The following is a 12,573-nucleotide window of genomic DNA, read 5'->3' as shown; positions in this document are numbered from 1 at the left end:
ATCAGTAGGACTGTCAAGCAGTTCTTTTTCTTTTAACAAAACGTACATTCTGCACAGAGCTATGGTCCTGCCTCTCTGGAAGTGGGAACTGCAGGTATTTCTAGTAGGACACAGAAAATTCGTCCTGTTGCAAGAGCTTCCGTGTGTCTATTGAGACACAGTTTTTTGTTCATTGCAGTCTTAGGTCCTTATGCCTGTCCAAAGACCACAACCTTGTGTTACACCAAACTTCTTGAGACAGAGACCAGTTCAACAGAAAGCTGTGCCAAGGCATGGCAGTGACTATTTCCTGACACAGTGTCAGCCAGAGAGAAATAAAGCCACCTTCCTTTATTTTAAACTTCCACAAACTTTGTGTGACAACATCTCAGCTTGACGTGTTTTCAAGGGCCACCCTTATTTTCATGATGGCAGGATCCAGGAGTAGGTAGAAGCATCTCTGATGCACAGGCTAAGTCTTGGAAATGAAAAGAGAAGCGCCTAAAACACATCATATTGTAATGATTCAGAATTAAAATGCTCTTAAGAATTGAATCAGTAAAACCCTCTTTCTGTTTGGCCAAAGTACAGGATAAACACACAGTGGATAAAAGGGGGGAGGGGGCAGTCAGAGGCAGGGGTTGGTATTCAGGAGCTCCTGATGAGTTTTTCCATTGTGCATCGTTGGCTGCTTTTTGTCTGCTTTTGTCTATTTCTGTTCTGTCATTATCACGTCCATTAAATGGGGAGATCTGCAACTCAGACATTTGAAAGCCAGAGACTGGCATGGATTGCAGTCACCACGAATTTCAGGGATGTCTGTCTTTTTTTATGACTGTGCAGCCGCCTGCTGTGGTTTCCCTTGGCTGCCTGAGGGGTTCAGGAGGCATGGCCTTTCCCTGGAAATCCCCCTGGAGAGCCCCACTGAGAGAAACCTTCTCGCAAGAAGAGAAATGACTCATGGTGATACAAGGGACAGATTCCTCAGAAGCGCCTTTGGGTAGCTATTTTTTAATATGTGCATCACAGACAACCATAATTTTTCTTTTTCTCTATTTTTGACGTGGAATAAATAGTCCTCCTTACCACTGCGTGGTTATCTGAAGCTGCTGAGCTGCTGGTGGGCTCGGATATAATCCTCACAGGGAGCTCCAAAATAGCTCCAGGTCTGGAGAGCTTCCCGGCTGGGCTGACGAAGCCGGGTGGGAGGTTTGACTGCTGCCTCCCTCCAGCCCTCTTCTGCCTTCGTGCCGCTGCTCCGTTGTTTCCAGGACCACACCTGATCCTGTCTCCCCACTGCCGGCGGTGCAGCACCCGCCTCTGGTACCATCCGTTTTTTTTCAGATCTGCTCTAAGCATCTGACAATCAGCAACAAAGCAGTACAGTATTTTACACCACCACCAAAGCGTTTTTTAAAGCACTCTTCATCTTCTTCGTCATGAGAAAAGGCTGCCTTTGCATGGGTGGCCTGCAGCACGGGTGTTCTCAAGCCCGCTGATATCTGAGGAGGTGAGATGGGAAGACATTGCGTTGAAGAGGGTGATTTTAAGACTCCTTTGGCATTTGTGTCCTGTTTTGTTGCCTCTTAAAAAAAATCTCTATTATATATTAGTTGTTCTCCTCGTCAGGCCAGCCCAGGCCAGTGAGGCACGCATGCATTCGAATTGGCTTGGGGATTCTGCGTGCCAGTCTGATGTAAGATGTTACTTTAAACTGCTGATGAAAAGAGAATTTATCTGCATTCCTTTTAAATGTCCAGCTGTTATCTCCTGAGAGGAGAGGAGTGAAATGCCTAGGAAAAACAATCCTGTGTCACCCTGTTCAGCTGGAACTGGGAAAGGCAGAGAGGGGAGTGCAGGAACATGCCAGGCTTAAAATAACAGGAGGATATTAGGAAAGGAACTAGGAGCCAAGTGTGAGATGGAAGGTGTGTGCCTCCCCTTCAAAGCAGGGACCATGCAGAAAGCTGGGGATCATGCAGAAAGCTAGGGGCCGTGCAGGAGAGGCTTCTCCTCCCTCCCCTTCCCGAACCCCACATGCCTTGGGGCTGGCCAGCCTGCATGGCCACCTACAGCCAGGAAACCTTGTGCCTCTGCCCCCCTGGGCTGGCTGCCTGGCTGCTGCCGCAGGGCTTTGTGTGTGCAGCGCTGAGGGGCAGATGCTGAGCTGAAGTTAATGGTGCTGCCCCGACCGGGGAGCCAGAATATGAAGGAGTCTGGTTGGTTTAGGCAGTGGTGGGTAAAAGGATGTTCCTAGGGATGGCGAGGCGTAGGATAATCAGGTCCCAAAGGCCCCTGGCTCCTCTGCCCACCTGTGGGAAACCTTCTTACCCTCTGTTTTGGGGAGAGCTCGTTACGCCTCTTTTGCTCCAGATTTGGCAAGAGCTGTGGGTGCTCCTGACCCCAGGGCAGAGGGGCGATAGCTTGTGTTTTCACAAGATGGGGTGTTAGCTGGGTACACTCCAAGCCAGGGGCAGAAAAATCAACTTTCTGCATGCCAGGGAAGAGCAGCCTCCTGTTTGCAGCACTGGGGAATTCTCGGTGAAATGAGCAAGGGCGGGAAAACCCGCCTGGGAAGACTCCTGGCACATGAAACTTGAACATGTCCGGAACAGCCCAGACAGGAGGGAAAATATAAGGTGTGCAAGACCTTGCTTACATTATTCTGGGCCAAACATGGTGTCATTGTGTGGAGGCCAAATTGACAGAAACTGCAGAAATATGCCCGATGTTATGTAGTTTCCTTTACGGCTCTGGCAGAATTCCCTGCTCTCTCTCGGCATCAGTAGCCCTGAAACCAGAGAATACATTAGGCCCTTACCAGCTTACCTTTCTGTTCAAACCATCCTGTAAGTCTGAGACAAAAAGCCCTTGAAAACCACTTAGCAGCTGCCCACTGAGTGTTTTGATTGTGAAAATACAAAACAAAAGTCTTTGTTACCAGCGCATCAGGCATTTCACTGAAAATAGTGCCTTTAGCAGATGTTGGGGCAGGCTGTAGGCCTCTAAATAGACTAACTCTGAGCTTTTCCTTGGAAAGGCAGCAGTCAGGGACTTCCCCAGCTGACTTCTCGAGTGCCCCACAGCAGGGAGCCCTTGTGTTGGAAGGGAGCTCAGATCATAAGCTTGTTCCCTCTTCTGGGAATATGTGCTCATGGATGAGGTGCTGCGGCTGGTTTTTTTCCCCAGCTCCAGCGGCAGTAGCCAGTTGTAAGAGGAACTGTTGGGAGCAAAAGCTGTGCTGGCTCCTGCAGTCCAATTGACTTGTGACTTGGAGGCTCACAGAAATTGTGTTCTTCTGAAAACACTTGATTCTCCTTCCCTCTTCCCATCAAAATACACACATAAATGGTTTCTCAGGATCCACACTGGTCTGTATTACAGCCCGAGGGCACGGTATCGGTGTGAGTTTGGCGTGTAAGTGTCTGTGTGAGTTTGCTCTTCAGGCCCTGGAAGACTGTCTGGCAGCAGGCAGCTGTGCCACAGCCATACGGCGATCCCTATCGAGAGGATGTCCATATGGTGGTCACATCACATGCAGTTCCATCCCTGGTTCGCAGCTGTGACATGTTCTCATCCTGGAAAAAATGCTGCATACGACTAGGACTACTGTTTTGAAATATTCTGTCTTATTAAGCCTGTAGCGGCTGATTCTTCACATCCTGCTGATTTATAATAGCAATCAGGAAAGTGAAGTGGTGCTAGAAATTCCATAAAGACAGCTAACCCTTAATGCATTAGAGGAATACAAATAGCACCTCAGGATTCATTATCACCCCTGTTCACTGCCCAACTGAGCAATCAGTTTTGGAGAGACACAAATAAGGACAATTCTTTCTGTCCAAACTGAGGTAATTAGCGATAGAAACGGAGAGAAGTGGGAAGAGTTAGCATTATGAGGCATGGGATTTTTACAAAGAGGTAGAGCGTTTGCTGGCCAGCTAGTAAGGTACAGGCTTGACGTCTCTCATCTGCTACTAAAATAGAAGGTACAGCACTCTGGGGTAAACCTTAACATGTTTTTTGTGTGTAATAGTCATTAACCAAGTGTATACGCATCGCCATTTCCCAGACTAAAACAAGGTATTTACTGTGCCTCTACTGTTGCTGCTGTGTTACTTGTTCTGTGAAGTAACACTCAGGTGTTAACTTGTTCTGTGAAATGTCTCTTGAAGCAAGGATATTTAGATGGGCATGTTTTAAATTGGGAACAGTAAGTGTAAAAGTAGCTCACTATGTGTTGGTTTTGTAAGATTTTGGGACGTTTCAGCACATGCAATCAAACTGCGCATTGCTTTCCCTGAGATGAAGGTGGGAGCAGGCACTAACTAGTGCTGTTTTCACTGACTTCAAACACCAGGAAAAGCCAAAAGAACTGTGTGGATCTTGTCAGCTCAGGAAATACATGTGTTTTACTGGTATAAATGTAAATTTGAAGCATCTATAGATTTGAGGGATTACCCACTGTTACCTATTTAGCTAGGTGCTTCAGAACTAGCATCTGAAAGTTGTTTAACTAGCCTGTGGAGGCCCAGGGTGCTTACCACTCTGTTGGCTCTCTACCTTTGGCAAGCAGCAAGACAAGGATGTTACAGGTCAAATGTAAAGAAATATCTCTCAATGTTTAGCTGAGTTCGGACTGAACATGACTGGTTGAAAGGTGGGGGTGCAAAAACAGACAAAAGGTGATGTAATAGTTTTATCAGGTTAACAGTCACCGTAGCAACCAAACTTTACCATGCATGACAAGTTCCTCCAAGTCCTTACACTCCATTTCTTTTCCACACAGCTTTTGTTACTGCAGGTGTGTTAAGGACTGCAGCTGAAGTAAACTGTGGTTCTACGGGGTTCTTTCCCATGGGACTGTGTGCAGTGTTTTCACAGCTACACCTTTCTTGCATGTAACGTTAAATCAACCTCATGAGATTTTCAGTTATCTCTCCCCATCCAAATAGAATCATAGAATCATAGAACGGTTTGGGTTGGAAGGGACCTTAAAGATCATGTAGTTCCAACCCCCCTGCCATGGGCAGGGACACCTCCCACTAGACCAGGCTGCTCAAAGCCCCATCCAGCCTGGCCTTGAACACTTCCAGGGATGGGGCAGCCGCAGCTTCCCTGGGCAACCTGTTCCAGTGCCTCACCACCCTCACAGTAAAGAATTTCTTCCCCATATCTAATCTAAATTTCCCCTCTTTCAGTTTGAAACCATTGCCCCTCATCCTATCCTATCACACTCCCTGATAGTCTTTCCTGTAGGCCCCCTTCAGGTACTGGAAGACTGCTATAAGGTCTCCCCAGAGCCTTCTCTTCTCCAGGCTGGACAACCCCAACTCTCTTAGCCTGTCCTCATAGCAGAGGTGCTCCAGCCCTTTCATCATCTTCATGGCCCTCCTCTGGACTCGTTCCAACACGTCCATGTCCTTCTTGTGTTGGGGTTGTTCTTATGTTGGGGACTCCAGAGCTGTACGCAGTACTCCAGGTGGAGTCTCACGAGAGCAGAGTGGAGGGGCAGAATCACCTCCCTCGACCTGCTGGCCATACTTCTTTTGATGCAGCCCAGGATGCAATTGGCTTTTTGGGCTGTGAGCTCACATTGCCGGCTCATGTTGAGCTTCTCATCCACCAACACCCCCAAATACTGTGAATGTTTATTCCATTGGCCTTGATGTTCGTGCGAGGTAACACTTGCTGGGCATGGTGCTGAGCCTTCCCCAGAGCCTCTGGGTGTGACATCCTTTGGAGCGGACAAGCACCAGATTTACCCTACTCTGTTCTGTCATACCAGTAGTGTCTCACACATGTGTTAGGTAACAGTGATCTCTGCCAGGTCTGGTCTTTTCTTACTTATCTTCTATTGCAAGTAAAAACTGGGTCTTTTTCGCTCCTGTTTTCTTTGCAGAGCACAGATTTTGACTGTAGACTGTGCTGAGTCTTTCTGACTGCTAAGATAGGATATAAAAAATAAAATTTATATTTGGGGTGGGTGGCAGTGAGCTTTTAACTACTAGGGGAGAAGGTTGCGTAATTTGAAAACTGAGAGTATATTACTTCAGTGAAAGGACGCATAAAGAATACTGATGATTCTTCATCAACAAGGCCCCTCTTATGTCCTTTTTAATTTGGCCAGTAAACCAGCGTCTGCAGTGTGTTGGGATAAACTGCTAACTTGGAATATTTCCCCGGCTCACTTTGTGAAAGCCCTTCTGTTGCAGAGGCCGGGCACAGCCAGACGTGCCACATGTGCTCTCCTTCTCTCCGGTTATAAAATGCTGCCCTTGCCAGGCCACCCTCGGAACTGCAGCCTGGTGAGATGGCTTTCCAGGAGCATCCCCTGTGGTCTGTGCAGAGGTGGGGAAGCTTTCGCGAGTTTTAGCGTATTGATTTCCGCGGGGCTCAGTGGGCTTATGTGGGAGCCAGCAGTAGCCTTGTTATTGAGATGAAACCCAGGTCACTCACTCAGCAGCACTGCAAGAACGGGAGGGAAAGGCAAATCACCACAAGGCGATTCTAGGCAGCAAAGCACAGACAAATGTCTCCATGCGCGCAAAGTTCCCAAGTGTCAGCTCTGACACTGCCAATATAACTTTGTCCCAGTTTAGCCCAGCTCCATGCCATTCTTAGCACCCTTACTTTTTATTTTCAAATCTGATGTTTTTCTCTCCGTGCTGCCTACGCTATGAGGATGGGCCACAGAGAAAGGTTCCGGGGTCCCCACATCAGCACCCTTGCACAAGAGGTGGGACCGTCCCGTGTCTGTATAGCAGCCACCAGCTCTGCAGCTCCCCGGAGGAAGCACCTGCCCCATGCTGCATGCTTGCCTGCTCTGGGAAATGGTTTTTAAAGCCACCTTAAAGCTCATGCTTAGTCCTCCCCAGAACTTCTGCCTTGTTCGCTTTTACCTTCCCTCATAGAGATATTTGTAACGTAACAATATTATAAGGTACCTCAGTTCCATTTTGGCACACTTCATCTAATTAGTTTTTGGTTCACAATTGGTAAGTAACTATTGGTAACTATATAAGCATTTTAACCCTCACTGCTGTGGCTTATTTGAAAGGAAAAGAGTACCTCATAGAAGAAAATGCCTGTGCACTCTCTTCTTCTGTATTTCTTGTTCTTGCCCTTTTCTGTCTCTACTCCCCTCTCTTGTTCTTAACTTTTTCTGTTTCCCACTGCCACATGGACTGAACCTGCTACCTCCTAAAAAACCTAGCAATCTACTGTAATACAGGCTCGGGTAATAATTACTTTTGGCTGTACTTGGCTCTACTGTAATAGTTACTTGGGTAAATTTGAGGCAGTAACTGATATCAGTGGAATTGCTCTGAGGGTGGTGAGACACTGGCACAGGTTGCCCAGAGAGGTGGTGGAGGCCCCATCCCTGAAGACATTCAAGGTCAGCCTGGACAGGGCTCTGAGCAACCTGATCGAGTTGAAGATATCCGCGCTAACTGCAGGGGGGTTGGACTAGATGACCCTCAAAGGTCCCTTCCAACCCAACACATTCTATTATTCTATAGTAATTTCTAAGTAAAAAGAAATTTGTTTAGCAAATCACCTTTAATAGCAATAGTATGCTATTTGTAATTAAAATTCCTATATGATTACCATGATGTTTGATTTCTCTTGGTAGTTTTCTTTGCTATCTTATTCAACACACAGTAGGTGACTTGTGCCAAGTATTCTTAAATTTTATGTATCTTTGTGATTATTCCTTAGTGTGATTGAATACATAGAAGACCATGATCCACCAGAGAAGTTTGTTTTCTCTTTTGTCTGATGCATCTCTGATCCCTTATTTTATCTAAAATACTGAATGTTAAAAAATCAACCTGCGGAAAAGTTTAGTGTAAGAACTACCTCCGGTATTATCCAAGTAGTAGTAAGAAAAATATTTTCAGCCTGTCAATCAACCCAGCACAGGACAACCACTTATGCACTTGCAAGCTGAAGTATTACTTCTGTTTTCAAAATAGTTTCCCCTCTCCTTTTCTCTTGATGCAGGGAGAAGAAACTGAAAGCTAGAGTGCAAGAGTTAGTGAGTGCTTTGGAGAGACTCACGAAGAGCAGTGAAATCAGGCATCAGCAGTCTGCAGAATTTGTTAATGACCTCAAAAGGGCAAACAGGTAAAGGATCTGCCAGCAGATGGATGCACCATTGTTTTTTTTTTTGCCGTGTTCTGGTAATGCACTGTAATCCTCCTCCTACCTTAATGAGCAGTTTCTGGATCCGTGCATTCACACAAGTTGACTCTTTAAGGTCGCAGTTATAGATGGGGGAGGTATAAACTTCCCATGTAGGACACTGAAAACTACACAGCTAAGAACAGAGTCGGGGAAATAATGCATTAATCCTAAATGAGTTACTAGTAAATGCATTATTATTAACACAAACAAAAATCTCCATTTAGTCAGATTTATGAATCTTGTTATTTTGTTTAAAATTGCACCTTTTTCTTTGGCTCCAGCCTCTTTATTAATAAACTGTCTTTGATAATCACTTAAATTTTATTGCTCACTCGGTAGATTTTGTTGGCGCTGGGTTTGGATGGACTGAGAATATATATGGTGGACTGTTGCTGCCCTTCCTGCAAGGAGCGTGTTGCTCACAATGTAGTTTTCATTAATAAATTACACTTGAAAGCCCTTGTGGTGAGGAGCAGTACCTATCTCAAGATTTCCCCCTGAGTCAAGGTGGAGGCACAGAAGATACTTAGCAGCTGACAAATTAGTACAAGATGCCATCCTCTGGATATAACTGTTACTGCTTTCAATGGAAGATGCAAAATCAGTGCTGGATTTTGTAAGCAGATTCTGGCCATGGAATGTTTTTGTAAATCATGACATGTTGTGCTATCCTGACTCACAGTCATCAGCAACCTCTAGCTGCCTCTTAGAACCATGTTTAAAAGTGTTTTCAGTAATCGGTTTACTGGTAAAGGGGTGTACTTGCCCCCCAAAAAGATAGGGAGATTAGCATTGATCTGGCTTTGGATCTAATGATTTTTAAAGCACTAGTAAATTTTAGGAAGATGAGGACTACCCAAACTTTGGGGTTCTGGGGTGGATTTTTGTAGCACCGGCTATGATTAAGACTTTTTGAATGACCTTCTATTGCCTTGTATTTTTAACAGCAACTTGGTAGCAGCTTATGAAAAAGCAAAGAAAAAGCATCAAAATAAGCTGAAGAAACTGGAATCGCAAATGATGGCCATGGTGGAGAGACATGAAACACAAGTAAGGATGCTCAAGCAAAGAATAGCTTTACTAGAAGAAGAGAACTCTAGACCACACACCAATGAAACTTCACTTTAAATGCATCTCTTTCAGAGATGCTTAGTGCCATTATAAATGTCTGTCTTTTGGAGGCTGACTCTTAGGTAGCTTCGAACGTTAAAAGCTCTGACTGTCAACACTGACACACTTAAGCACCTTCTCTGGGATCCCAGAGAGGTGCCATGGGGATAATATAAGTGTTAACCTTAAGGACTGTTTCATAATGTAAAATGGCAGTGCCTGAATTATCATGCTATAATTATGTATGTTGTCTGTGTCATTATGTCTATATTCATACAGCTTCGCTTCCATTTTATGTATGTCTCATGGGTGACAGTGTCACATAGCAAAATAATTCATGTTAGGAGGTTTTAATTTGGGCAGTTTGGAGAGAATTTGAGAGTTTTCCCAATTCCTGAGCTCCCTCTGCACACAGCTCTATATTTTATCCTCAGGACTTGCTGCTGTGGTTAAATCAACTGAACGGGCAGCTGCAGAGTGGCGAGATGATAGGCAGGCTTGCTTTTTTGCACCATGCTTGCAGTACATAGCTGCTCATAGTGCAGACCAGGTAGGGAAACTCCTGTTCATTTGGGAAAAAAAAACACCAAGAAACTCCAGTTACACCTCTGAAAAATGGTGATAATGGTGTATTTCTTACAGTTTGTAAGAGGACTAAAGCCAGTTAGTGTCACCATGCCAGACAGATAGTCTGTGCCAAGGTTGGGTAAGAAATTATAGGAGACTTCCTGGTATTTATATTGCATGGTGTTTGCAGTTATTTTGTGAAACCGTTGGCTTTGTTTTTTTTTTTTGTTTAATACATTATAACCAAGGTTTTCTTTAAGAAGCTGGGCCATTTTTGTCACATGTGTAGTGCTTTTTACAGCTTTCTGTGATCAAGAGGTAGAATGTCTTCTTTTTATACTTGTTTTGACCAAAAAAGGTACTTATTAGGAATGTACCTGTTTAATATTTAATAGGCACAAAACTATAAATGTGTAGGTGTATGGACATACAGCCACAAACAGAATGTGAATGGTGAAGTCTTCATACAGCTTCTTAGGTTAGTTTTTGTTACTGCTAACATTCTCTTCTTTAAGTCACATCATGTTACTGTAATTGGCCTATTATGGTAATGAACATTTTGCTTATTAAGCAAAGCATGGGGATCCGGTTGATTTCTCTGGGGAGCAAAATACAGGAGTCTGCTGTAACATCTGTTTCATTCAGAATTTTCTTCTTTTTGACTGAGTACATAAAACAGCTTCCATGTTTGCTTTAACATGCCAAACTAGAGTCCGTTAACTTTGCTAGCCTGTTACGGTGTTACACCTGTTTTTGAGTGAATCTGATTTCAGGAGTTGGCTCTCCTTTTTGCTTTACATGTCGAGTTGCACCTCAAGTTTTATTAGTGTATTTAGAATTATGATAACTTCTCTCATTTATTTCTCCAATTTCTAGTACTAAGGAAATATTTTTAGAGGACTCGAACTGTTTTTGTCTACTCTTGGGTTAGGTATGGCAGCCAAAATAGCTGTGGGAATTTGTGTTTGGAATATGGCATTATTGTTAAGTCTTGGTTACACCTGAAACTGTAGCAGTTGGTGTTCATGACATCTCTTATTACTGTAGCTGCTGTTTTCTTCTTAGAGTAGTGATTCCTACTTCTCTGGAGTCTGATACATAACTACAAAGCCAATATCACACGGTTGATTGCAATAGCAAAAACAATCCTGATTTCAAAATTAAGTTGTAAGTAGCCATGCCCTGGGATTGGTTTTGATCAGTCCTCTTTCTCAAGATAATTGCACTTCTGAATTCATAATGCAAATGGAAATTTTTGCAAACCAGCTTGTTGAGGGAGCAAGCACATTGATTTCTTTATGGTTCTGCTAAGTATCTATCTACTGTGTTTTCCTTCTTGGCCAACAAATTTCTCACCAACAGGAATGTGGGTTTTTGCCATAAACTTCAGTGGTAGCTGATCACACTTGTTTCTGAAGAAACACATAGAAAATTATCCACTGTGTACTGTGGCAAGAATGCAGTTACAGTTTTGTCTTCTTGCGTCCAAAACACCCATGTAACTTGAGGTCATCTTAAACGGTCCATGTGAAATACCTTTGACTTAAGGTGACTAAAAACCACTGCTGCACTGTATTTCCTCTTAGGCTCAATTTTTTCTGTTTCGTGGTTGCTAGAGATGATGTTAAACATAATATAACGAAGCTTAAAGCATTTGAATTGAAACCTGTCGGTAAAGGAAAGATACAAATTCATGCATCTGGGTTTAAAGGCATAAAAAGCTGCAGTGTTCCTCAGTGTCTTTTTCAGGCCTACGTTTAGTGCATATCTTCTCTGCCAGCTATGCTCTAATAGCATAATATAATAAATTGTAAATCAACAGTAAATGTAAGCCACTGCCCCTTTCTTCCCATAGGGCTTGCTTACAGACAAAAAAAGCAAGACTGTTGTGATACAGCCTCAGCAGTAGCTATAGTTTGCCAGACCACCAGTTATTTTGCCTAAGCGAGCAGCTACTGCTTCATTTGTTGGCATACTGCAAAAGGCCAATAGGGAAGTGGTGAAAGGTTTACTGTTATTGTGAAAACTGTTTTAATATTAATGATTAGCTGCAGCTCCAGTGTACCTCTTAAAATGGCATCGACCCTGAGAATAAATGACAAAAAACTAATTACTTTTATGCAACTGTTCCAAATACCAGCACACCAGCCTACAGACCAGCATGCAATCACCTTGAGTCACAGCAGCCTAACTCACTTAACACTTGTTGCAGAAATAATACATTTGCAAAGCAAGAAAAATAGGTGGTTCTTGCCAACAGAGCCTAAGTTTTTCACTCATAGATTAATCTTAGGGTGTTCTTTTGATTTTCTAAGTCGCAAGAGTGCATGAAAACCTTGTACTTCACAATGTGTTCAGAAAAAAAGTACTTTTTTTCTAATTAAATGCATAAATCTTCACCAGCTTGAATGTACTCTTAGCTATTGCAAAGCACATGTGAGTAAGTTTGCATTAATGTCAGTATTGTTCTACTAGCTTTATTAGGATTTTCTCCTCCTTTAATACTGTACCATACATTGTAATTTTAGAAACTTTTCACCTTACTGACTTAGCTTTAAATGTGTTGCTGCTTCTTAGTTTCCTAGCTGCTGTAAAATAGCTATTTTGTGTTTATTTGATAATAGAATTGTAAAAACTGCATTTATTTATACAGAGACATTTATAATACTTATTTTACAAATGTTCTTATATTCTGAATAAATTTCTAATGCTGTTTCTTTGCCTCGG

The 12,573-nt window shown here is 43.4% G+C and overlaps 1 protein-coding gene across 2 annotated transcripts in view; it reads left to right on the top strand.

Moving 5' to 3' along the window:
- Positions 1-12,561, top strand: part of MCC (MCC regulator of WNT signaling pathway) — a 204,746-nt gene extending 192,185 nt beyond the window's left edge. For both annotated transcript variants that reach the window (XM_074569176.1, XM_074569177.1), the window contains 2 exons: positions 7,987-8,109; positions 9,117-12,561. In XM_074569176.1, coding sequence (XP_074425277.1) covers positions 7,987-8,109; positions 9,117-9,297 — 304 coding nt within the window. In that variant the 3' untranslated portion in view covers positions 9,298-12,561. The remainder of the gene's footprint in view (positions 1-7,986; positions 8,110-9,116) is intronic.
- The last annotated feature ends 12 nt before the right edge of the window (positions 12,562-12,573 follow it).

This window comes from Larus michahellis, chromosome Z (assembly GCF_964199755.1).
Source record: "Larus michahellis chromosome Z, bLarMic1.1, whole genome shotgun sequence".
NCBI classification, from domain to species: domain Eukaryota; kingdom Metazoa; phylum Chordata; class Aves; order Charadriiformes; family Laridae; genus Larus; species Larus michahellis.
Note: the sequence above shows the minus strand (reverse complement) of the source record. Positions and strands in the feature narration are given on the sequence as shown.